Here is a 26,776-nt window from a genome sequence, read left to right as displayed (position 1 = left end):
CGCGCCTGCAGGGTCCCATCCCTATGGCAACCGCGCGGCCGCTTTTATCGCCCGTCCACGCGACCGCGGCGCTGGGACGACGCTTCGTGATGACGTTTCGGGTGCGGATTGGTCCTGTCAACAGAGCGAGGGGCTCGTGCGACGGAGACGGCCGGCGCGAGTCAGGTAAAAGGGGCCGCTCCCGGTCGGCGGCTCGGGAGGCTGTTGGGGCCACGCGCGTTTGGTGCGGCTGCCCTTGTTCGTATGGGCGGGGCTGCGTCTCCCCCCCCCCCCCCCCCTCGTAGGGACCCGGGCGATGCAGCAACCGCCGCGTCTGGACTCGCTCCCCACCCCCCCCCCCCCTACGGCTGGGTCCGACACCCGCCTCCCCCCCGCTTTCCAGGGTGGGGAGGGGGAATGAAATAACTCCCGCAGCGTTGGTGCCCCCCCCGCTCAATATCCTGCGTTAGCCCCCCCCCCCCCCGCCGTGATCGGCTTTCACGGCAGGAGTCCTCTGCGCCTTCTGAGTCGCGCGCCTCCATTTTCAACCCCCCCCCCCCCCCCCCCCGCCCGGAGCACTAAAATCTGACTTCTTAAAATGCAAGCTGGGGCTCTAGGGGGTTTTGTTTGTTTTGCAAGACTCCAGCGTTCAGGGGTTTATGATCAACATTGAATATGGGGCTGCCCGTCAAACTGTGATACTTAAAAATCACAGGAGTCCGCAACTCTGCACCTGGTTGTTCTCGTCCTTTATCAGCCAGTCGTTTTTAAACCACAGCTGTTGTGCAGAGGTTTTCCTTGATCTGCCTCATGTTGTTGGTTTTTTTTAAATTTTTTATGGCTTTTTAAAATTTTTTAACGTTTTTACCGGTCACTTAGTTTCTCTCCTCCTCCCCAGTGTTGGTGAATAGTTCCGATTATTCTTTGCGTTACCTGGCATTTGTGGACACTGAATTTTATCTGCCTTTGTACTATCTTAATTAAATCTCTCTGGAATTCCTCACAGTTGTCTTTGTCTTGACTAATCTAAGTAAAACTTAAAAAAAAAAAGCTATTAGTCTTGCAGCACCTTAGAAACTAAAAAAAAAACAGATGGTATCATGAGATTTTTTTTTTACCGTCTACATTTTTGTTAGTCTTTAAGGTGCTGCAAGACTATTCAGTTTTTTAATGTTTTTTTCCAGATACAGACTAAAATGGCTATTCCTCTGAAACTAATAATAATCTAGTAATTTGTATTGACACCCAGAGGTCCTAGTAATGCATGTGAGCCTTGTTGTACTTAGTGCTATAAAATATAGTGAGGGACAATTCTTGCCCAGAAAAGTTTGCAATCTATATAGACAAGACAGGCAAAGGGTGGGAGTGGAAACAGAAGCATGGGGAAATGAAGTGACTTATCCAAGGTCACACAGCAGCTGAACTAGTAATAGATCAAGGTCTTCTGAGTGAAAGTCCACACCATAATACCTATCTTGTTAGCTACCTTTTCCCCCATGGCTACCAATAGATCCACTGCATGCTTATTGCAATGGGGGGAATCCCCAGTAGCTTTAGAAACAAACAATTTACTTTTCCATTTCCTTGAGTTTCTAAGCTTTTACAGATACTAATATTAACCCAAAATTTTAAAGGAGAAAGACCTGCTTAAATAATGTCTTTCTTTAAAGGATTTGGACACTGTCTGCCAGTTAACCAGAATGAAGCTGAGTCTCTCCAAAGTGGTCAGTGGGTGTCGTCTTGGGACACTGACAAATCTTGGCAAGAATGGGGTTCAAACTGTGGAGCTTCCAGGCTGCCTACTGTATACCAAAACAGGATCCCCACCACACCTCACCCATGACACATTGCAGACAATTAAAGGGGTTCCTGACATTGTGCAGCTCACGCTTTCAACTCTGTAAGTATCAAGAACAACTGAGACATTGCTTTTGTGTACTCGGTTTTCTCACTGGAAACAAGAAACAATACTTCCTTGCTTCACCAGAAAGGGTTGAGACTTCTCAAAGTGAGACCATGAAATGAGAGACTGTTATAGCCCCAACTAGAAAATACTGACATTTTAGCTCAAGATGTAGCTGCTCGTGATTTTTAGCAAAGGAAGTCCCTGATTCAATCCCTGGTGCATTGGCTGAAATGTTGGCCATCATGCTCTCTACTTTGATTGGATTTCTTGGGGACGGATGGGTTGCTGTGCATTTATTGTAGGTGGGACCTACAAGCAAATATTCAAGGGGAAGCCTTCTTTTCAAAAGGCAACAGGATGGTATAACTGGCCTTTCCCTATTTCTTTATAACTTTTTGCAAAATTCTGTAATGAGCAACCTTTTATCACCCTAATATAATTCTAAGAGCTGCATTTTTAGGCTGCACATACATTGATAAAAATGGGACCTGTAATTCTCCACTTGTGCAGCTCCACTGTGGTACCAATGGTGGAAGTTGTAGTATAGACAGGGTTTAGGCTTCTTTTCCATTGTCTAGTAGTCTAATCCAAGTTTGGACAACCCTTTGATAAAGATGCCTGAGTCTTGTCTGCATGACAGTTCCGTCTTGCAGGGATAGGGGCAAGATCTTGTAAAATTTGGTGTATTGACTTTGGCATTCCTCCATGTCACTCCAATTGTGTCTTCTGATATACTGAACAATTAACTCATTCTCATTGTTTTTTTTAATGTGTATTTTTTTTATGTTTGGACACAGGGTAGAACTTCATTATGTCTTGGAGGAATTTAAAGAAGGAGTTGGGAAATTTATAGGTAAAGTTCTGTGTGTGTATTTAGTTGTAGTCTGATCCTATCTAAAGCATTTTTCAAACAGGGTGGCATAAGGGATCGTTCGGCAAAGGCTTCCCCAGCCAACAGATCCGAGTCTAGACTGCTGCACTCTACCGGATCAGCTGATCGTCGGCACAGCATGGCAGCCATGTTTATTTTAATGAAGCGGGGATTATTTAAATCCCCACTTCATTGACTATGTTGGGTAGCTTAATCTACATGCCTCTGTCGGCAGAGGAATGTAGTCTAGACTTATCCTAACATTCACAGTTGTATGCACGGGGAGCTGACTTAAAATCTGGTTCTTCATATGCACTGGCTCTTGGGGAGACAACTGCCCCAACCAAAAATTTATGTGAGTAAAGGCCTGACTCTGCATTCCTTATGCACTGAAAGCTCCTATGAGGGGGAGTTCTGAGTGCAGAGAATGCCCAGTCAGGCCTTTGTGTGATTGTATTAGGTGTTGGGGCTGTTCAGCTCAATGCAATATGACAGACTTTTAAAACCACCTAAAGGATTTAGAGACACCTTTCATTAATTGTCATGGAAGTTATAGCTGGAATTTTCAAAGGAGTCTAAGGATTTTAGGTGAAATTCATGTCCCCATACATTTTTGTGTCATTTAGGTAACTAACTCATTGGACTTTGAAAGTCCCAACCTATGCATCAAATCTACTACATGGTGTTGAAAAACCTCTACCTATATCTCTAAAACAGAGACCTTTATTGCATTAATTGCATCAAGCTTGTTCAATTACATGTGAAATGATCATACATCTCTTATTGCTGCAGCTCATTCTACTATCTTGGTGTAAACTCCAGGTCTGAGACTGGTTAGGTCACCCAGCCTGGATGATGTCAAGTGTCAGATGTCCCCAGAGCTTTCATTCAGTGACAAGTGAGTCAGCTGTCATTGCTTCTGGTTTACTTTTGGCAGCAATAGCATTACTCAAGTAAACAGTCCAAAGGCTACTTGTAGTTTGTGGCATTATATAATGCTACTCCTTTGGTTTTATTCTCCCCTCTGTACAACCGATAGAGTGCAGACAGAGCTGTCCAACTGAATGTTTTGTAGCTATGGAGGTCAAACAAGCCATGTCTGTCTCTGACAAAGATGTCAGGTCTGTGCATTTATTTCCAGATTATCCTTTTGTGAATTCATAGCCATCTCTTAGCAAGTAGCTAATGTACCTATAGTGGTCTACAAGATTATATTTGACTATTTTTAATTTTTTTTTCTGGTGTGTGTGCCTGCAGGTATGCCAGATTCAGTGCTGTACTGCTCTCTCCATGACCCTGGTACTCCCTGCCCATTTGGCTACAATAACAACAAGGTATTGTAAGTGTACAAACTTAAGAGAGTCCAACAAAACTTATGTCTCCCAAACGCCAAAGAGTCAGTGTCCACATCTACCACTGTATGTGCCCTGCTTAGCAGCTACAGACTGCCCTCTTTGGGGTTATAAGAAAGTGAACCAGTGAATTCTAGGATATAGTGTCCACATTTTCCCCACAGCTTTTGATGGGGTTTAAAGTAGAGGTATGATCAGATAGATGCATTTAGTTAAGCATCAGACTTGTTCCCGAGTGCCCATGGTCTATCTGCTGACTTTGTAGGGCTACACAAATATGGATGAGCAGACTGGATTCATGTGCAGTTGATAATTTGTCAGTTAAAAAAGTTGTGGCTTGTAATTTGAGCATATTTTCTCTGGAGCCATTGACAATAAACATGGGATCCCATGAGACCACGTAATATTTGGATTCTCTCTATGGACCCATACATTCAGGAGGACCACATGAAAGGAAACTTAATGCTGGTGGAAGGTGCTGACATGAGTGCCCAAGAGAGAGGAAGCCTTGTATGTATTCACAGATTATGTACAGGAGCAATTCATGTTCCTCACACACATTTTGCTCTGCCCTTACTGCTTACCGTGCTGCCTCAGCCTTTGAGGGCTGGGAGACCAAGTTTAGTCTTCATGGACCATTCATTCTTGGAAGTACCTGATGAAGGTATCAGCAAAAGGGGGTGATTATTTTCTTATTTTGTGGTGGCGATATTTGGGAAGAGGATGCCACAACTGGGCTGAGTCCCACCCAACTCATGTCATACAGGCTACAATGCTGTCAGTTGGCAGCAACTTTCTGTTACTATTTGCTTAAGGCTTGATCCTGCTGTCATTGAAGTCAGTAGCAATTTTAACTTAAAAAGGAATAAAATCAGGCCAGTAGGACCTGATACTGTAACTGGAATTGCACTGGCAGATGCTTACCTTGGTATGAAGTCTCATTAAAGTTACTAGGAATTGGATCATAAAGAATTGCTTTTCAGAATCAGTGACCCAGGTTGGATTTGAACCTCGGGTGTGAGATTCTGTGGGCCATGTTGTTCCCCATGATTTAGTTTTATTAAGTAAAAGAATTGCCATTCTGGTTAAAAAACAAACAGACCCAAAACAGTGTTTACATGTTCTACATCAACTTGAGAAGTGAAACAAATCAGATTAGTTTCATTTTGTGGGTCTTGTGCACCGACTCAGTGCTTATTATTATGGGTTCCCATTGCAGCAGTAAAGTGAATTTTATATTTAAATATAGAAAAGCTGTTCAGTGAACCAAAAAAATTATGAAAACACATGTATTCATATTAGCTTTTGAGTGTGATATATATCTCTGTCTCACTATCTAATGTAGAGGCCTAAAATACTTGGGTGCCCATGAAAAAGCTAACATCCCAAGCATTACCAGACCAATAACAACTCAGCCGGAGCAATTGCCAGACAGCCTACACGTTGTAACCCTTCCTGAACTCTCATGTTCAGGCTTATGCATGACACCATAGAGGGCTGACACTTAGAGCAACCCTTTCATTTGTTCAGAAGCTTGCATGCAAGGATTACAATGTTGGGCCAATGCTTTGTCTTCCTAATATAAAAAGCGTGCATGGCATAATACGAGAATAACGAAAATGGAAGATGAAGGTTCATGCTCACAGACATGCTAGAGAGAATGGGAAAACATATAAGAACTTAATTTCAGGCCTCACATCTGCTCTTAGGAAATGGTGGAATTGCCCTCAGGAATGTGTGTATGTATACATTCATTGTTCAAAGACTGTGTATGTGTGGAAGGCACTAGGGATGTTAATGCGTATCTGTGAACACGGTTAACTGATAAGCCTGGGGCTAAACCCTCATGGTTAATCCTCATGGTTACACGCACCCCATGCCCCCCACTGCCTCAGCTTTTAAGCTGGCTCCCCGCATGTGCTGGCTCCTGTGGAACTTCCTTCCCACCTCACCCTCCGCACTGCTGCCTCCCACAGTGGCAGCAGGGGGAGCAGGCTGAAGCCAATGCTTAAAGGCCAGCTCTCCACACGTACTGGCTCCCATGGAGCTACCCCCCCCCCCCATCCCTCCCATGTGCTGCCTCTATATCAGAGGCAGCAGTGGGAGGGGGGGTAGGCAGGAGCTGGTAAACACAGGAAGCCATCTTTCAAGCCGGCTCCCTGCACATACTGGCTCCCATGGAACCACCTGCCCCCCAAACTGCAGCGTCTGTATCAGAAGCAGCAGCAGGGGGTGCCGGGTGGTAGGTGGAAACTGGTGCTTTTGGGGATCCAGCTTAAAAGCCGGTTCCAGCTGCCCCCTGCATGGAAACATGTAACTGCTAAAATATTCAGCGATTACACGTTTACACAAATAAATGTATTTTAACATCCCTAGTAGGCACTGCAGAATTACCTGCCATTCCTTTTGCTACAGTTGGTGACTATTCATGGGGTAGAGCAAGTGCTGGGAGTCAGGAGATCTTGGTGATTTCTCACACTGCTACAGATTTGTTGGCTGTCCCTGGGAAAGTCACTTCAGCTCTTAAGCCTGGTTTCCAACATCCCTGGTAGGTAGTTTAGTGTTGCCATCTCCATTGTAAAGATGGGGAAACCGAAACTCTGAGATGACTTGACTTGCTAAAGGTCACACAGAGAGTTGGTGTCACAAGCAACAGAACCCAGCGCTCCTAATTACCAGTCTCCTGCTCTAACCACCAGACCTTCATGCTCTATGTTTCAGGCAGTTGCTTTCCTGATTTATTCTCTTTGAGAGCTTGCCGAGGGAATATTTTTGCAGTAGTACACTTTTTACCAGGACCTCTCTGTTCCCTTGAAAGGTCTCTTAACTTCCCCAATTAACATCCATCCCTTTGTTCCCTTTGATTGCCTCTGACAGTCAGTATCTATATGGGGATACGGAGGACGCATGGAAATGACAACTTCCAAGTTTATGAACATGCAACGTGCTTTCAAGCCAGACTGGATTCAGTGTCTCTCAGATGGAGACACTATTTCTGGTGAAACCTCCAGAAAGCGGGCCAAGAAATCTGTGGACAGATCTCTTTCTTTCCTGGATGAGTGCATTCAGCTGCAGGAGAAATCACCAGTAAGATCCAAATGTGTCATGGACAGTAGCACTGTAGCTGCTTTTCTGTGTGTGCTGTGCCTTGTGAAGATCCCAGAATGTTAGCAAAAGGAGAACTGATGCACACAGTGGGTTTGACCTGGGTGACTTTATGCCTGGAGTGGAGACGGATGTCTTTAGTCTGTCCATAGATCAGATATAACATAGGCAGCAGCCCAGAAAATTTCCCTCGTGCTGCCCCTGTCCTTGGTCCTCACTCTTGACCCAGAGGGACTAACCTATAGGTGAGGAAGAGTTCAGCCTCCATGACTTGTAACTCATTCTGTTTTCACAAGACAATTGTCTTCTGTCCTTTAGAGCAGAGATGGGCAATAATTTTTGATGAGGGGCCATTCCAAGGTTTTGGAAAGTGGTCAAGGGCCACACTTCAGTGTGGAGGGGGTGTGGGGTTTGGGATGGAGTGTGGGTGCAGAAGGGAGCTTGCAGGGGAACCGCCAGCCGCTTTGAACAGCTTCGGGGTCTCGGGAGGGTGGGCCGTGGACCAGATCAAGCAGCATGGCAGGCCGTATTTTGATCACCCCTGCTTTAGAGTCACTTTATATTCCTGGGAAGAGCAGGGAATAGATTTTCTCCTTGTTCAGAAATCCAAGAACTCACCCACCCTGTCTTTCCATTTTATTTTTTCCACCTTTAACCCTGTCAAGCCCTGTTTTCTAACCATAGTCTTCCTAGCTGAGGGGGACTAAACAGGACTTGTCAGTGCTATTTCTTAGTCCTTTCAGTGGGTTTGAGAGACATATCGCCCCTAGTGGTGGGGGACATGCCTAGCCTGATGAGGAGACCAAGGGCTCAGCTGGAGGCTGCCAGTATCTGAGGCTGGAAATCCCTTGAAAGGCTATGGGACATCAGTAGTGGTGGGTGACAGGCATAGTAGTTGCAAGACATTGGGGCTAGTGAATAAAAGTATGAACTGTGTAACCAAGAAACATTGTATCAGTTACACGGTTAACTGCTCCTGGCTCCCAGCCTCATGAGGCTCTGGGGACTGTTGGTGCTCCTGGCTCCCAGTCCTAAGGCGTACTAGTGCTCTCAGGGCTCCTGGCCTTGTGGAGCTGGCAAGGCTTCCAGCCCCGGAGGGCTGCTGGCAGCCCTGTGCAGAGTTTAACTAGTAACGATAATAAATAAGCATCAGCTTATCGGTTAACCAGTTAAACTCTTATATCCCTAATTGGGGCAGGATCTTCTATTGTGTTCTCTATTGATACTTCACATTTCTGTAGAGCATTTGCCTAAGAAATACACAACAGGTGGCAAAGGTGGGTAAGTCTTATTACCTCTTTATGGGAGATGAGGATAATGAGAGCCAGAGGTGAAATGAGTGGCAGGCGGAAGCATAAATAGACCTGTGATATTCATCTGTTCTAAATACTAGACTATACCATGTCCTAAATAGTCCTAATTGGTACAATTAGGGATGTTAATGGGTAACTGGTTACCCAGTAAGCATCACCCTTAACAAGTGATGCTCACCGGGTAACAGTTAACCAGTATCTGGGGAACAGCCCTGCTGGGTCTCTGTGCAGGACTGCCAGCTCCCAGCCCAGGCAGGTTAGGAGCCGGCAGTCCTATGTGAGGCCAGTAGCAGCAGCTCTCAGAAACAGTGTGGGGCTGCCACTTCTGGGGGTTGCTGGCCCCACATGGGGCTGCCACTACCAGCTAGGGATGTAAGCAACTACTTGAGTAGTAGTACTCTGTCAGAGGCAGCAAGGGTGGGGGAAGCAGGAACCAGTGCTGGAGGAAGCTGGCTTAAAAAGCTGGTTCCCCCCAGCACCGTCTCAGCGGGACGGGGGGGAAGGAAAGGCAGAGCCACAGTGGTCTTGGAGCCAGGGCGAGCTGGGTCTGCTCAGTCCCTCCTTGCGCCGGCTCTGGGAGCCACCCGCACTGTGGCTCTGCATTTTAAATGTAGCAAGAGCCTGGCAGCTCTTACTATGTTTAAAATGCAAAGCCACAGCGGTCCTGGAGCTGGTGCAAGCTGGGACTGTTGAGTCCTGGCTCACGCCGCATCCCCTGCTGCGGCTCTGCCTTTTAAATGTAGTAAGAGCCAGGCAGCTCTTACTACACTAATAGCAAAGCCGTAGCAGCCATCAGTGGGGGACCTATCCCAGACCTAACCCTGCTGTGATGCTGCAGTTTAAATGTAGTAGGAGTCGAGATGCCTGTGCACCCAGCTCCTACTACATTTAAACTGCAGAGCTGCAGCTTATCGACTAATCGTGTACTCAATACAATTTGTATTGAATTCATGATTAATCACTTACCCATTTCTTAACATCCTTACTATCAGTCTTGCGCAGGCTGGGCTATGGCAGCTCCTCCCGGAGAATGGTCTTGCCACTCCCATTTCATCAGTTAATCAGTTAAACTTAACATTTAACTGGTTAACTAATTAAATGGGGTTTTACATCCCTAGTTGAGGGAGGTCCTCATTTGTCTTAATTGGTACAGCTGGAGGAGGATAAACTACCATTGCATGCAAAGGTACAGTGCCAAGTGTCCAGACTCTGTGCCAATGCACCAGTTCCTGGGTGGTGATGGGCTTTCATGGAACATATTTGTTTAGTGAATTTCACTTAAGTTTGTAACTTTTGCCTGATCCAGGAGCTGCAAAGCAGTGTGATGATTGGAGTAATTGAAGGCGGAGATGTGTTGGAGGAGAGGCTCAGGTCAGCTAGAGAGACTGCCAAGCGACCCGTGGGTGGTTTCCTGCTGGATGGTTTTCAAGGACATGCCATGGCCAAGGAGACCAAGCTGAAACTGATGGACTCTGTCACAGCAGAGCTGCCGGAGGATAAACCGAGGTCAGATTTAAGGGGAGAGACATCAAAACACACTTGTTCTAGTGTAATTACCACAGGATGCTTCCTGACAGTGTCCAGGAAATCCATATATTATCCTGAAGATTTTTATATGAGCCAAATGCTGACTTAAAAGGCCCCAATTTTACTTTTAAGCCACAGTTGGCACGGTGCGAAATGTGGAACTGCCTACAATATGTATGTGATATCTTTCTCTCAGGAGGATTTAGGATTTGGGTTTAAACCTATTTCTAGACAGAATCGTGTGTGGGATTGGCATGATCCCTTCACCTTTACCCTCCAAGGATCATGACTGACTTGAAACACAGCTAAAAACAATTTTCAGTTGTTGCAGTTTGAAGTGAATGTATATCCACCTATCAGAAACTCCTGCCTATTTTGCTCTAACTGTCTCCTGTAAGAGGACTGGAATAGCAATTCAGGAGTGATGGGCATTGGCAGAGGATGGTAGGGGATGTTCTGCATGAATTGTGCCTGGCTCCAACCATTACTAATAATTTCCTGAATCTTATAAATGATAGACACTCATTCATGATTCCCAGAAACGTTTATAAACATTCCAGAGGCTCCAAAAACTATAAACCAGTGCAAGCTAAGAGTGCCAAGATGGTGTAGTTGGAGTTTTTTGAGGGGAAGGGTAACAAACAGACCCTTCATTTATATCCCTGTGTGGCTCTTCCAGAGCTCATAATTCATTGAGTTGAAACATGCCTTCCAGTGTCTCATGAAGAGAATGATTCAGGCACTACTACCTCCTGTAGCTGAGTTGCCCTTTCAGTGGGCCCTTGTCCTGGCCACCTTCTGAGACTTGAGCCAAAGAAAGGAAAATGCAAGAGCATGATTCTAGCTTTGCAGTACTCTCTTGCTCAGAGATACCTGGAGTTTGGAGCGCTCCATGACTCGTGTTGCTGCCATCCAAGCTATCTTAAATGAACCTTTGGGTCTTATCAACCCAGCTGACCTGAGTGACTTTACAAGTACATCCACTTTACCTATCAAACATTTTACTTCTCTGTTTCAGACAAGTGATCATGACCGCTCTTTTTAAGAGTAAAGGTGTTAACCGTTAGGCTTCTGTTTGAATTTCACTTGGTACTTACATCCTACTTCTCTACATTTACTTCTAAAAGCTATTTTACACAGATGCACACTATTAAAAATGTGTTGTATATTTGGTGAAGAACAGCTGCTGTGTTCCATTCCAAAGGTGACTGTGGTGAAGTATAGTCTATGTGCTTAGCCTCGAAAGCCCTTTCTGATCTCTTAGAATGAAAGATGCTACCTAAACCTATTGCTTACTCTCTATAAGAAACATTGCTATAAAGCGAGTTAATCACATAAACAATAAATGCTGATTTGCTTATTAAACAGTATTTTCTTCCTATTGCAAGAGCATGGAATGTAACAAAATCATCATGTAAGCTTCTCCCGTCCAAGTTCGCTGCTCATGCAGGGTCTTAGTGTAATTATGGTCATAAAAATGGCGCCTGATTTCTGCACATTTTAGTCTCTTTTTGCCTTGTGTTCTGTTCAGTTCATTGCTTTAGATTAGCTCTTACTGTTGTCAGCACAGCCAGTGCACCTGCGAGAATGCATGTCTATTGTATTCTCTTCTGCCTCATCCATTCTTAGCAAAGCTGCCAGCTGAATTTGGTTGGAGCAATATCTGTTTTACCATTGGTGATGTAAGAGGCAGGAAGAGCCCAGCTGGATTGCCAAGTCCCAAGGGGAGTTGATAGTGCTGGCTGTTGTTGGGAATTGCCTCTTGAGGAAAATCAGCTGAAAGAAATCCCTTGTGTAAACTGGGCATAGGAAGGGGAGGAAAACTGAGCCCTCCCAGAATGGTATTTCTCATTAGTGCTTCTTTATGCAGATAGATCCCAAAACTCATTATAATGTAAATGTGTGCTTCCCAAAAGAAGAATGATTCTCCACCACTGAGTTGTATCATCCCCTAACATCCTTTGCACCTGTTGGAAGTTACTCCCAGAGCCTTCCAAATACCTTCTACTTGAGGGTCATCTGTAGATTATTTCCCATGCACTGTGATGAAACAGTACAGTGAAATGTGGATAAATTCCTTTCTTTGCTCAGAGGACCCAGTTTTGTAAACATGAGTATTCGCATTGCCTTAAGGAGGACCACATACAAGTAAAGTCACTCACATTAACTGTGTGTTTACAATTTCTGGCTTTGGGACTCTACCTCCATCCACTGTCTTTTGGGTGGATTTTGTGACTTTGTTGTGGAACTCAAAAGGACCCTCTGGCATGAAATGGTGCGTTACTAGTTTGGAGCCAGGTGTAGTAAATAATCCCCATACCTGGTAACCATTTGCTACGCAGGGCACAGAATATGCAACAAAGTATTCTGTGGCAGAACATAAGGTATGAGATGGATCACAACATAGAATCGATGTACATGGATGTGTAGGGATCTAGATCACATTGAACACAACTGATAAGGTTTTGACATTATCCTGGGGTTAATGTGTAGCTATTGTAGCCTTTCAAACAAAGACAGAAGAGTGGGCACTAGGAGGTAAGGGGAATTCAACTGTGCTGTGGTGTACCAGACAGATGGGATGTGGGAGAGGCATGGCCTCATGATTGGTGATAGCCCATGCATCAGATTTCAGCCTGTTAAGCAACTGCCTGGCTCACAGGTTGCTGTTTTTACTGGCTTAAACACATTCCATTGTATTCCACAATTGTCCACTCTTGAGGTTTTTTATGTCTTTTACTGTTGAGGAATTCTGCCCCAGAATTAAAAATTTTATGCACCATATTTTCAAATTCTGCAAAATTCTGTATACAGTAAAACCTGTGTTATCCGGCATGCTTGGGGATTAGGGTGTTCCGGTTATCTAAAAATTCTGGTTATCTGAGGGTCCCATCAACCTAGGAAAAACCAACGGACAATAATAGTAAAACTCAAGTTTTTAATACTGGTGGTTCTGTAGTGTGAGGCAGTTGGTCTCACATTTCTATTTTGAGTTAAAGATGATTAGTACTTCTTAAAAAATTGTTAAGCCAATCACGGTAAACCACGCCAGGCCTGTGCACCTGAAGATGTGACAGTATTGTGGCTGGGGGTAATGCCGGTTAACAAAGGTTTCTGGAGTGGTGGATTACAAGGGTTTCACTATATTTTATTTGCCAAAATAATACAATATAATCACACTGGTTTCAATTATTTGGGGTCATTTATTTCAAAATACTTGTCAGCAAGCATGTCTGTAACAATACAGACACACACAAAATTCAGAAAATGTTTTTTGACAAATTGATTCCTTATTAGGCATATTAATACAGAACTCTGAATAAAAATTCATTTAAAATGCAATACAAAAATATATTTTCTGCATCCCCCAGAAGCAATGCAAAGGCTAATGTGATTCAAGGGTGCTGAGGGAGAGGGAGACAATTGCTGGGAAGAAGGGGCCTAGAGGTGAATTTGGAGAGTTGATGGGTGTGTATGTGAAAAATATGGAACCAGGTGTTTTGGAGGAGCAAGGAGGGACTTAGAGCTCTTCCCCTAAGTAGACTCTGGCTGAACTCGCTAGCTTCTCCCATTCAGTCAGGCCCATGTGTCCTATCTCCAATCAGACACTCACTCCCCCGATCCTGCCCGCCACCCTCCTCCCTTCCTATGAGTCTCTGTGCCCCCCCTTAATGCCTTTGTCTTTGTGACCCTGAACTCCCCCATCACCAGGTGTCCCTGTTCCCCCACTTAGCCACTCCCCTGTGATTCCAGTTCCATTCAGCCCCTGCCTCAGTCTGTCCTTTCCCACTAGTAGTTATGAGCTCCTGACTGACCCATGACCCAGCATTCTATGTTGTGTCCCACCATACCCCCGTCTCCTGACTTGGCCCCACAGGTGTTTTGAAGAAGACACTGAAGCATGGGTGGTCAGTGAATGTAGGGCTGGGAGAGGCAGGCCCCAGCCCCACCTACAGCCCCGCCCCTTCTGCTGGAGCCCTGCCTCCCCACCATGGGGAGGGGAGGGGAGAAGGGGCGCACACCCCATACTCCCTGTCCCAGAGCACCGGGAAGAGAGGAGGGCGCATGGCTCCAGCCTCCCTGGCCCAGAGCACAGAGATGGCAAGCGTTCAGGGGCAGCAACCATTCACCCTCTTCACCCTGGGGGCAGTGTGTGGGTGGGGCCATGCCTGGAGATTTGGGAAAGCAAAGCCCTCCCCTGCCTAGGCTACCAGTCGCCCATTCACTGATAGTTCTTTCTCTTTCTCAGCTGCCTGTTGTATTCTATCACCACCGAGCCCTCTGAAGGGCAAGAGGCAAAACTTTCAGCAGAAGCTTTTTTATATGCCAAAAGTTAAAAATATGTGTTATTAATTATGTATGCACACAGTGGTGTAGAATTCCCCCAGGCATACCCTTTTCTGAACTATTGTATACTTGTTACTGTGAGGGGCAGGATGCTGGAATGTGTGACTTTAAGGCCCGATCCATTAAGGCAGTTTCTACATACCTGTTTTCTCTCCCTGTTGACTGCAATGATCCAGTATATTGTTGTATCTCTCTCTTAGACTCATCCATGGTATCGGTAAGCCAGACGAAGTACTGGAGTGCATCGAAAGAGGAGTGGACATTTTTGAGAGCTTTTTCCCCTACCAAGTGACCGAGCGGGGCTGTGCCCTATCCTTCAGCTACAATTACAATCCTGACCCTGAAGCTGCAGGTAGATTTTCACGCAAACCTTGCCATTGGGGTCGTAAGCTGACAAAATAGTGGTACCATACCCTAATAGCTCACGCTCCACTGTCATGGTCTCATTTGTCATGGGAAAAAGTATTATAACAACTAGAGTCAGAAAAAAGCTGAGTCCTGCTTGTTCTGGGGAGAAATTGCTGTGAGTAGTAGTTAAGCAAAGAGAACTTGAGGCTTTCATTTAGGACTTGGGTTATCCAAATACAGTTAACCCCAAATGTTGTAATACATCCTCTGAGGTTCACTGAACAGAAGTCTTTGTATGCCCGATCCTTCTGTGTGCTGAGTCCATCTTCTTTTGGGCTTATACCCACTGAAATCTAGAGCAGAATTGCCCTTACCTTTAGCTGGCAGGAATGAGCCTATACATTTTAATGGAATTTGAAGGCACTTGGCAGTGTTAAATTTAGTGTGTAATGTAGCTCCTCTGCAGCTGTGCAGTATTGGGGAAGCCAGTCTTCTTGGGCAATTCTTCTTTTCTGCTTTCGCCCAGTTTGCTCCCTTGATTAATATAAATGCTGCCAAAAATAATGGAAGTTACTCAAATCCCTATAACACAAGGTATCTGCTTAAATGAGCAAGTAAAGGCTTGATATTACACATGGTCCTATCAAATGTCTCAGCAATGCAGAGAGACTGCCATGCTTCTTATATATGTCTTTTAATACAAAAAAAATCTAAATGTTCTTTTACTGGCTGGAACCTAGTTTTGTGTTTTGTGCCTGAGTAATTCTTATAGGTATGTTTTAAGTTCTTTGGACACGGGGCTATTCTTTTTTTCTGTGTTTGTACAGTGCCTAGCACAATGAGGTCCTGGTCCAAAACAGGGTCTTGTTGACATTATCAGTTCACAATACAAAAAATACATCATCGTAATAATTTCCCACCATTGAGAACAAGCCTGAGAAATTTCAGATGTCAAAGTAATGATTTGTAAAAGATATGTGCTGCTGAAAATCCAGGTTTGGAATCTTCACCCATCTCTGCCAGCACAGTCAAAAATCTTTTATTTCAACCAAAGAAAATCAAACTGAGACATTACAAAAAGTGGATTGGATGCATATGAATCCCTTGTAAACTCCAGCAGAGGCTAAACTAATCTGTAGTATATAAACTGTAATTTAAAATGGTCTCTGTACCAGATGACTGATGGCTATCCAATGTAATGCTTATTTTTTTAAAAGGCTCCAGAGGGAATCCTGGAAATTAAGCCTAACTTCAGTTCCAAGCGAATTGATTGAAACTAGAGTAGACTGTAGTAAAGAACAGAATGATCAGACACACAGATGAACATGATATGTTGGGGGAAGAATCAACACTGCTTTTTGAAAAGGGAAATCATGCATCAGCAATGTATTTGAATTATTTCAACATGTGTGGATAAAGGTGATCCAGTTACATAGTATTCTTGGACATTGTGAAAGCCTTTCACAAGGGTCCTCCCCAAAATCTCCTAAGAAAAGTAAACTGTCATAGACTAAGAAGAAAGGTGTCTCAGGGATCAGTGATTGATTAAAAGATGGTCAGGGGCACAACTGCATGCTCTGTAAACCTCTGCCAAAAGCTGGGACTAGATAAATTGCCCTGTTCTATTTATTCCCTCTAAAGCAATTGGCACTGTCCACTATCAGAAGACAGGATACTGGGCTCAATGGACCATTGGTCTGACCCAGTATGGCCATTCTAATGTTCTTGCATTATGTTAAATAGATCAGTAATTTAGGTGATCCTACACTGCAAAATGCAATTTAGACTGCAAGGATTTTTAATGATCTTTAGAAAAGGCATTAAGCTCAGATCAACAAAAAAACTGCAACTATTTCAGTTCTGAATTTTTATCAGATTAGTTGATTCCCTCCGACCTGGCTCTTCTAATCAGTTTGATCACTTGAATTTATGTGGCTTAACTGTTGTATGATAATTGTAGGGGGATAATGGAGATGGAAGTGTAGTCTGTAACAAAGGGGCAGTTGAGATGCCTCTTGTCAGAACACTTTTCACCCTGAGTTGTACGCTTCTGCCTACTGATGAAGTGATATTGTTTTGTCATAGTCATTAAACAAAACGGGATCCAGGACACAGGAAAAAGTCACACTGAAAAAGACATAAATGAAACATCAAAAGCTGATCCAGAAATAACTTCATTCGAGATATTTTTGAAGGAAAAAAGGTAAGTGGATTTGTGTATACTAGCTTTTAAATAGTGTCTGTAGCCATCCCTCTTTGTGCTGTGATTTCATCCTTCAGACAGGGACACACTTGGACAGTTATTGGACAAGGAATGTCCATTGAACAGTTACGGTACGTCTACACTAGCCCCCTACATCAATCTAGGGAGGCTAATGAGGGTGACCGAAATTTCAGATCAAGCTTGGGATTTAAATGCCGCAGGTGTGTGACTTTAAAAGCTGAAGGAGGCATCAGTAATTTGATTTGATAATGCCATACAATAAGGCAAACAAAGCTGTTAATGACTTATTTTTTGCATGGCTGTAGTATCCCTGCTCACATAGCTTGTCAACTGACATTAAAACAATGCTTACTGCACTCAGTTTATGAACCTATGTGCAGTGCTCTTTGCAATGCAGTTAGTGTCAGTGAGTGGGTGTGGAGTCTGATGCAGTCCCTAATGAGCTGGACTGAAACCCTGAAAGCGCTTGATTCAAGCCACTAAACAGCTGCTTCATGGTAACTATGAGTGTTCCCTACTACTTGAAATGATTTTTTTTCCCATTGCCATTCTACTCCATCTGTTTTATTAGGTACCGGGATGATTTTGGTCCGTTGGTACATGGATGCACCTGTTACTGCTGTCAAAACCATAGTCGAGCCTATGTCCATCACCTCCTGGTGACCAATGAGCTGCTGGCTGGCGTCCTGCTCATGATGCATAATTTTCAACACTACTTCAGCTTCTTCCACTCCATTCGAGATGCACTGAGAGACGACAGGTTGGATCAGCTGAAGGAGCTCATCTTCAGGCAGGCATGTGAGACCCAGGAAATGCATAGCCAGGCCAGTGAGTGTAGGGGCAGGAGGTAAGAAAAAACTGGTGATTTTTCACTTCCTACTGAAAAGCTGGAGTGCCTGCAGTGTCTTCCAGATTTGAAAGGCCAGAAGATGGATTTGAACAGGGGACTAACTTGAAAAGACCTTCAAGGACCAGTGCAGCTATCTTTGTATTCATTGATCAAACAGCATTTCTGGGGACAACAAAATTATTTTGCTTGGGGGTGGAAAGAAAAGGAGACAAATGCATCATGGGAGACTCCCAGCTGCTATTTTGGGCAGTTGCTTCAACCTCTGTGACTATAACAGATGAATGTCAGTCTAGCTAGGATTTGTGTCTCTTTAAAGAAATCCCTGTGGGGGGCATGGGAAGGGAGAGTCTTCCCGTATTTGCTTGGGATGAGGTTCAGCCCCATCCTAACACCTCTCTTCTCAGGCTACAGCCTGATGATGGCTGCATGGGACACTTTCGAAGCTGTTCAATCCCAGGCCCTCTTCCTTATCTCCTTCATGCTGCTTAGCAGTTCCAGTTCAGGGAGAGAGGGATTGCATAAAACTATCTCCCATGTCACAAGGCAAAGTACTTGCCACTAAGTCAGCACGCCAATCCCCTTTGCCAGTCTGGGATCCTCTAACCTTAGTCTGGATTTGCATGGTACTTCAGGGAACCAGTCGCAGAGCTGTTCCCCATCTGTGGCTCTTTAGGCATTTGATTTATATAAGTGGGTCACCAATCAGTTGATTGGATTGACTGGTTGATGCTATGGAGTCTTCCAGTCGATCATGATTGGCTGGCTGGCTGCATGCCTGCCCCAACCCCACACCGCCAGCTCAGTCCCAAAAGTGGCCAGCATGGCTCCTGGTGTGGGAAGTGGGGCACTGGCTAATGGGAGCTGACTGGTGGGTGCCCGCAGAAAGGGACGGCGTGCAGAACCATGTTCTTTTCTCTAGGACCACAGGAGTGTGTTGGCCCCTTTCGGGAATGGCATGGGGCTGTGGGCAGGCAGGGAGCCTGCCTCAGCCTTGCTGTGCTGCCAATGTGAAGCCATTGGCGGTAAGCACTGCTCAGTGGGAGGCCCCCTCTTAGAGCCAGAGCCAGCACCTGCACCACCTCATGCACCCCAGCCCTATGTCACAGTCCAGTGAAAATGAGGTAGAGGGGAATGGACTGAGTGGGGTAGGACTTTGGGGAAGAAGCAAGGTAGATCTTGGGTTGCCCTTAAAATCAAAAAGAGATCTTGGGCATATAAAAAGGGTTGGAGACCACTGATCTGTACACTTTCTAGCTATGTATTCTGCTTCAGGGTTTTTTTTTACTCTTCTTTCTGCCTTTATGAGCTAGAATCTCAGGGTATGTCTACACTAGCCCCCTAGTTCGAACTAGGGAGGCTAATGAGGGCGACTGAAATTGCAAATGAAGTGCGGGATTTAAATATCCCACGCTTCATTAGCATGTCCCCGGGCGGTCGCCATTTTGGAAATTGACTAGCCCGGAATAACTCCCTGCGTCTTCATGCAGCAGTGAAACGGGAGTTCGAAGTAAAGCCCTTCATTCAAATTAGCTGGTAAACCTCATTCCAGGAGGAATAACAGCTAATTCGAGTTAGGGCTTTACTTCGAACTCCCGTTTCACTGCCGCATGAAGACGCAGGCAGTTCTGGGCTAGTCAATTTCCAAAATGCCATATTTCCATATTTAAATCCCGCGCTTCATTTGCAATTTCGGTTGCCCTCATTAGCCTCCCTAGTTCGAACTAGGGGGCTAGTGTAGACATACCCTCACTCCCATACTGGCATGTGGATGGCACTGAACATGCCACAGTCATGTTGGCTACTTCTGACTGCTGAGATCCTAGTGGATTACACAAACGCTGAGGTGAGATGAAGACATATAAATGATCGAAACCCAATAAGACAAAGCTTTGTTTTAAAACCATATGTCTCCTTTTTAATATTATTTTGCTCTATTATATTTCTCTTACCAGGTTTTTTATGTCTGTTCTACTGGAACCCTTGATGTATTTATCTCATTTTATGAAAATATCAATAAAACTATTTTTTACACTGAATTGTTTCCTAGTCTGAGCAGCCTAGCACAGGCCATACAGTTTCCCCTGTATTAATTCCTACTTCTTTCATATGGCCTTCAAACCTACATAGGAGCTGCATCCTTTTCTCCTGAAGAATCACAGGAACTTTTCAAGTCTCTTTTGTCAGCCCCACAAACACCTCCTTCCCATGTCCTGACTTCAGCAGGGCATTATGGATTTATATTATTTTTTACACGATGTTATGTGCCAGGCTTTAATTTCTTTTCCAGACTCTCATGAGCTGTTGGTGCATGCCATCATGACAGGTGGTTTGGTTGTGGTTTTTTGGTTTGTCAGTAGAGATGGATACCTTGATTATTTTTCTTTTTCACCAGTTGGAAACTAGGATTAAACCAAAACTAATATGAATGATTAAATATGCCTGTGTGGAGCTAGATTCTGAATGCCCCTGTATGGATATGCAAAGTGGCAGAAAGGTCACATACTCCATACTTTGTGACCCCAGAATTCCCATGGTTGTGCTTGAATATAACGTGCAGGTCAAAAGAAACACCAAAGAAGGTGGTGTGGGCTACAGCACTGCCTCTTCATACCACCTGGTGTTACTTGAAAAGGCACGTGCATGCAACATCCCCAAAAAAGTGTAAGAACTGCACCACCCACACCTACCAAAGATATTCTGCCTGCCAGAAAATTCCCTGAGCAGAATGTCTCTGGGAGCAGCTTCTGTTGACAGCGCCTCCACGCCACTCCCCAATACCTGTGCTTAGATGTTTTTATTTGGTATGAACAGACAGTAGCCTAGCTTTCATCCAGTAACAATAGCCAGTTTCAGACGCTTCTGTGAAAACCCAGACTATAGATAATGGTGTCAGTCAACGATGTTCAGTGACAAGAGTAAGCAGCTCTTTTCTTGGTAATAGACCAACATCTCAGATCTGCTTTCAACTAAATATCTAGTTTCATTTGGGGCCCAAAATATCCTCCTTGCTATAAGCCAATTTCCTCTCCTTATCTGTTTAGTTACAGAGAAGCAAAAACTAGAAGAGCTGCATTTTATTTTGGTATTAAGCCAGCAGATCAGATGGGAAACAATCAAAAGATCCCTCCCAACTAAATTGCAAGCAAAAAGTGAGTTCCACTTGGCAAGATGGCAACTATTCTTCCCTGAGCCTGTCCCTGGTATGTTGTGTTGTCTTTTGGAGCTGTATGTAAAGATTGTCAAGTTGCAATTGCGTGAAGGAGCTTAGTGCACACTGAGTCTTATACCACATTCTAGCTGCTAGATCCGCTGATCAAAACTATAAGGATTTTTGAAGAGAGAATTAACTGCCTCATATGGTATCTTTGTTTTGTGTCTTTTTCTGCTCCATATTCCAGTAGGTTGTTTCATTTTAAGTCTGGATGGAACACGGTTTGGTAAATACAAGGAGGTACATAATCTCTTCAACCAATGATGTAATTGAGCCAATCGGTCAGACAGATTCAGCAACAAAATGGCAGGGTCAAAAGTTGTTGAAGAAACATGTCTGCCACTCTATTTCTATACCCTGGCTGAAGGCAGCTTCCCCTTCCTAAAGCTTGTTTTTACCTTCTTCTCTTTCACCTAAAGAGAACACAACAGCCCAGATGTTGTGGTTGCTTCTTGCAAATGTAACCCTCAAGTGAGTATGGGTTACAGGCTCTTTTTATGTCTGATCAGCAGACAATGTCCACAGCAAAGACTGTTGCCGCTAATGGGTTCTTTTGGTGGCAGAGGCCAAAGATTGAATGGAACCATCAAGACTGAACTTCCCTCATCCTTCGAGGCTGTCTTTCCAAGTCGGGTGAGACACACCATGCTTACATCTGATTTATGCAGCACAGGTAGATGGAGGGAGGATGTCAATCTCCAGGACTGTCAAAATGGCGTATGGAATGTTTCCTGCCACAACAGAAACCAGATGGGGGGCAGGTCTTTCCCTGATTTGGTGGACTCCACCCACCATCCCAGTTCTTAAATAGATTGGCATCTCTCAACAGCCGTGAAAGAGCCACATGCTGGTGTTCAGTGCTGCTGGTGGCCTGTTTATAGCATAGTACCCAGCCTGGTTAAGGCACTTTTGCTGCCTGGCAGGTAAGGAGTGAAGGGGAAAGAACTATTACTGTTAAAACCCAGGTAGCCGCTGCATAAACCTTCCCTGTCCCCTACTAATTGTCAGGTCACAATGGCAACAGGGTTCTTTTTCATTCCCTAGCAGGGAGCCACATGACAGCACCTGCGAGGCTGATCCCTTTCTGTCCTGACTTCCAGGAGTACATTTATTTAGTCTATCTCCCCTAATGTGATTATCCAGATCTTAATGAAAATCAATAAAATAGCCAACCTACAAAATGAGACAACTCAGGCCATCAGGTGTCCCTGAGCACAGAACACAAAGTTAATGCTCATCTCTCCCCTCCTGTTGTTTTATAAGAAAAAAACAAACCAAATACGCAACAAGGGCAAACATAATAGGAACTGGAAGTTAAGAGAAAGTATCTCAATTAAGAAACAAGGGAAGGAGTACAGTCCACTAGTCAGAGCAGGGGATCATGAAGCAGAACTCCTGAATTCTCACCCCAGTGAGACCACTGATGTGCTGAGACCTTGGAGATCGTTTCCCAGCATTCCTTGGAGGGACAGTAGCATTACCATCCCTGTGGTGAAACAAGGTTGCAGAACAGTGAAGGGACTCACCCAATGGTGCATGCTGGCAGAGCTGGTCAAAAGGATGTTTGCTTGTAAAATGAGCTGTCTGAAATACTCTGCGGGAAAGGCACTAACTAGAGATGCGAAGCATTATCTGGAGCCAAACTCTGCCTGTGTGACACACTGGCCCAGGATGATTGGAATGCTGAAAAAATCTTTACTTGTTTGGTAAGCAGTTTGTATTTGCAAGATCAGTGACTGTTTTAAGATCTGATATCTCCTAGCTTATTAACAAATAGGGATATACATTCATACTATATAGTGTATCAGTGGAACGCTAGTAACTGCACACAGCAGGTCTTTCATATCTCTGGTGATTCCCAAGAAATTTGAGCTTACAGCTTAGACCTTTATCACTGCCCTCTACATGGCTCTCTCAACTCTGAAATGGTTTTAGAGGTTAGAGAACAGTTCAGTCTTGAATCAACAAGGTACCATTTGAGAGACTTTGTTCTCACTTTCTGCAGATTATTTATGTCACAGTACAGGTTAACCTCTCTGGTCTGGGATTCTGTGGTCTGGCTGGACCACAAATATTGCTGGCCCAGCGAGCCCAGACTGCTGCCAGCTGAGGGTATGGTTGCAGAGGGGCCAGTGGCTGGCAGCTCCAGGGGCTGGTAGTGAAACCTAGCCAGAAGCTGCTGGGGACTCACAGTGGCGTGCAGCTCAGCAGCTGCTGAAGCCAAGAGCAGAGCCCAGCTACCTTGGCATCTGCCAGGGGCAGGGTTGGTGGCCAGGAGGGGAGCCCTGACCCTCCCCTGGTCTGGCAAACTCCCTCGTCCAGGATCAATCAGTTCCCGATGGTGCCGATCCATGGAGGTCCAACCTGTATAGGAGACCCTGTCATGGACTAGGACCCCATAGCACTAAGCACTGTATAAACACAGAGCAACTGAGGTTGGTGCTGCTACGCTCTGCCATAATGCAAGTAATAAACAGAGGTTTTCACAGGGGACAGTGAGCTTCTTGGCTCAGAGCACTAGCATCAAGACAAGCTAAATTCCCCTACCCTGAATGTTCCACTTACTGAAAATACTCTATGACAATTGCTGCTGCTCTGAACGAACGACTAGCCCTGTGAAAGAATGACGCCACGGGCTTGTTTTAGCACATAGCAGAAACGTGTCTGCCATGTTTTTCAAAGTACAAATATTACGATGTGATCTTACCAGTGTTTGCAGCACAGACTGATTTCCAGCTATTTATAGGCCACTAGACAAATCTTCTGTGTGCCTCATATTCGCATATTGTAAAAAGAGAGGGGGAGGAGGTGCCAATCTCACAGGGGTTTTGGGTGGCCAACCATCGTTTTCATGTTTGTAAAGCCCTTTGGGAACTGCAGATGAAGGGTGTTATAGAAGTGCCAATATCATACCAAGCCACAATCTCCGACTGCAAACTTGCTTTGCATTGTTTTATTTGATTAATGCTGTTTCCAAGGCACCTTCTGAAACAAACAGACCCAATGGTGCCAATTGCTTGCATCCAAAAGGACATTAATAGATCTCAGCTATCTAGTCCAAAAGCTAAGGGGAATATTTATCCTTTATGCTAAAGAGAAGGGAAACACTTCCCAAAGCAGTTGTTAGGCAAGGGCAGAACTAGATGGACAGCTTCAAATGACAAGTGAAACTAGAACTAGATGGACAGCTTCAAATGACAGTGACAACACACTGGAGTCTGATCTCAGGAGCAAGAAAAGAAACTGAATTGGTTCCACTGATGACTCAGACTTAATATTGTACCTATGAACGACTCTGAAGGAAATATGTTGAGATAAGCCAGGGAAGGGCTTCTTGTGAATGGAGATAAGCTCTTGAGACGAGACCCATACTACACAGGACTGATGTGATCAACCTATATAATACAGCAGAGCAACCGTTGCATTCAGGAATGACAAGGGATGATGAATATCCACCAACCAGGGAAGGAAGTGTAAAGGGACAGTAGTCAGCAACTCAGTCAGTCAAAGTGGTCAGGGGCTAGTGGGTTAAATCATTCAGTGCTGGTCATCTCGCTGCATCTGTATCTCTTTCTATCTATTGGTTCCCATGTAGCAGCAAGAAGACCATTCATGGCAGAAGATAAAAATATGTGGCTGTCACTCACATTACAGTGGAATCCCAACTAATACTTGTTAAATGGCCCTGAGAGATGATAGCATATATTTTAGCTCATTAATTGCCACTTTATTGCTTGTCCTTGGGTTAGGCAGAAAGGCAGCATTATACATATGGCAACCTAATGCATTTCTACTGATGCAATCTAATTAATTAATACAAATTTCACTAAGGGCACAACTATTCCACCTGCATGAAGTGTCATCACCATAGACTCTGTGTATGCAAGCTATACTATATTGGTATCACAACTGATTCTACAATTATTTAATTTTAGGCACAATTTATGTTTAACAACAAAAAAGGTACCAGCAGCAAAGAGGCTATGTGAAGTGAATGACAACACTGCTAAGAGTGAAAGGACAACCTAAGCTTTGAAATCTACACTCAGGTCTTTCTATCAGATCCTAAGATAATGTAGACGGGCTGAGTGCTAGTGACTTCAGCGGAGCTATGCTGATTTACACCAGCAGAGGATCTGGCCCTGAGCTGATTTAATGGTTTATTTTATCCTCTTTTGGAGGTTTTCCTACTACACTCCTCTGTAATTTCTGAGTGCTTGGATTGTGTGGTCTGTTTTAACTACAAAAACTCAACTAATTGTAGAGGACAATGCCTCGATAACAGGAAAACAGTCAGACAACAGGAAAACACTGGGTCCTCTGAATTACTTACTAGCTGACTTAGGGTGTGTCTAGACTACAGGGTTTTTTCAAAGAAAGTAGCCTTTTTTAAAAAAAAAAAAAAAGTCACCTGCATCTAGACTGCTGTTGCGTTCTTTCGAAATTAAATCGAAAGAATGCCGCAGTTTTTTCGACTGCAGAAAACCTCATTTTATGAGGAATAAGGCCTTTTTTCAAAAGCGCTCTTTCAAAAAAAGGCTCCATTGAATGCAAACAGGGCTTTTTCGAAAGAGAGCATCCAGACTGCCTGGCGACTTGCTTTTTCGAAAGAAGTGATTGCTGTCTAGATGCTCTCTTTCGAAAGAGGCTTGTAGTATAGCCGTACCCTCTGTCTCATCAGTAGATTTGCAGGTAGCACTTTCTCTCTTGCTCTCATACACTCTGGTGGGCACATTCCTAGCAGCTCATCAAGACTTAGTACAAACACACTTGCAGGTAGCAATGCACTTTCCACAGTGAGAGAACGCAGCAATGAAAGGATGAGTCAGTTCTCAAAGCATATGCATGGAAGCTAAAGGTATGCCTGCACTACAGTCTGAGGTGTCAGTGCAGCACATACGGACAGGCCCAAACAAGCTTTAATCTAGCTAGTATGCATGTTAGCCACAGTGGCAGCAGTTCAGTGTAGGCTGTACAAGCCCACCCAGGCCCTGGCTACTTACTTGGGCAACCAGCGCACACTTAAGTTTATGCTATCACAATGGCACTGCTATTGGTACATATGTTAGCTAGGGGCTCATCTACGCACGTTTGTGGCAAGCTGGGCTGTGGATCTACTCTCATTGGTCTGCCAGGGACTAACTCAGTGGTGCACAACATGTGGCGGGGGGGTTGCAGCACTAGGCCAGCTGCCATTTTGTTTTCTTGGCTTGGTGTCTGACATAGTGCAGCGGGGAGAGTGGCAGGGGAGCAGACCAACACTTCAAATTAAAGGGACCTCAACAAAAATGTTTCAGCTGGCGGGTTTTATTTTTTTTGCTCAACCAAAATTTTCCTGGCCCTGGGGGTCGCAAATTAAAAAGGTTGAGTATCACTGGACTAACCTGCTGATGTGCATTAACAGTGCATGGAAAACTTAACTCATGGAAGGCTTGTCTGGGACAGGGTCACATCCCATCTTGCTGCAAATGAAATGTGTGTGTGGATAAGCCCTAGATGACAGTTAACTTGAGTATGTTTACACATGCTGGAATCAGACTGCCCATCACACTGTAGACTAGTGGGGGGCAACCTGTGGCCCGAGGAGTGCATGTGGCCCATTGGGGCTCTGTGTGGCTCAAGAGACATTTTGTTTACTGTTGCCTATGTGCAGGGCTGCTGTATTCTGCTGGTTTTCGTACGCATAGTTTTTTTCCTGACACCATTAAAGTGCTTGCACTTAAAGCAAGGGCATGTGAAGTGA

The 26,776-nt window shown here is 44.6% G+C and overlaps 1 protein-coding gene across 2 annotated transcripts; it reads left to right on the top strand.

Annotated features, from left to right (window-relative positions):
- The first annotated feature begins 11 nt into the window (after nucleotides 1-11).
- On the top strand, nucleotides 12-19,858 carry QTRT2 (queuine tRNA-ribosyltransferase accessory subunit 2). Of its 2 annotated transcripts, XM_075906536.1 has the most exons (9): nucleotides 12-165; nucleotides 1,650-1,879; nucleotides 2,683-2,738; nucleotides 4,014-4,090; nucleotides 6,986-7,195; nucleotides 9,833-10,032; nucleotides 14,601-14,752; nucleotides 16,834-16,951; nucleotides 17,544-19,858. In XM_075906536.1, the coding sequence occupies exons 2-9, from the start codon at nucleotides 1,680-1,682 to the stop codon at nucleotides 17,821-17,823; spliced, it is 1,293 nt and encodes a 430-aa protein (XP_075762651.1). In that variant the 5' UTR covers nucleotides 12-165; nucleotides 1,650-1,679; the 3' UTR covers nucleotides 17,824-19,858. The 2 variants fall into 2 exon arrangements, with proteins under 2 accessions (XP_075762651.1, XP_075762654.1); XM_075906539.1 differs by lacking the exon at nucleotides 6,986-7,195.
- Nucleotides 19,859-26,776: the final 6,918 nt, after the last annotated feature.

Source organism: Pelodiscus sinensis, chromosome 1 (genome assembly GCF_049634645.1).
Source record: "Pelodiscus sinensis isolate JC-2024 chromosome 1, ASM4963464v1, whole genome shotgun sequence".
NCBI lineage: Eukaryota > Metazoa > Chordata > Testudines > Trionychidae > Pelodiscus > Pelodiscus sinensis.
The sequence above is the reverse complement of the archived record's forward strand: the minus strand, read 5'-3'. Positions and strand labels throughout refer to the sequence as shown.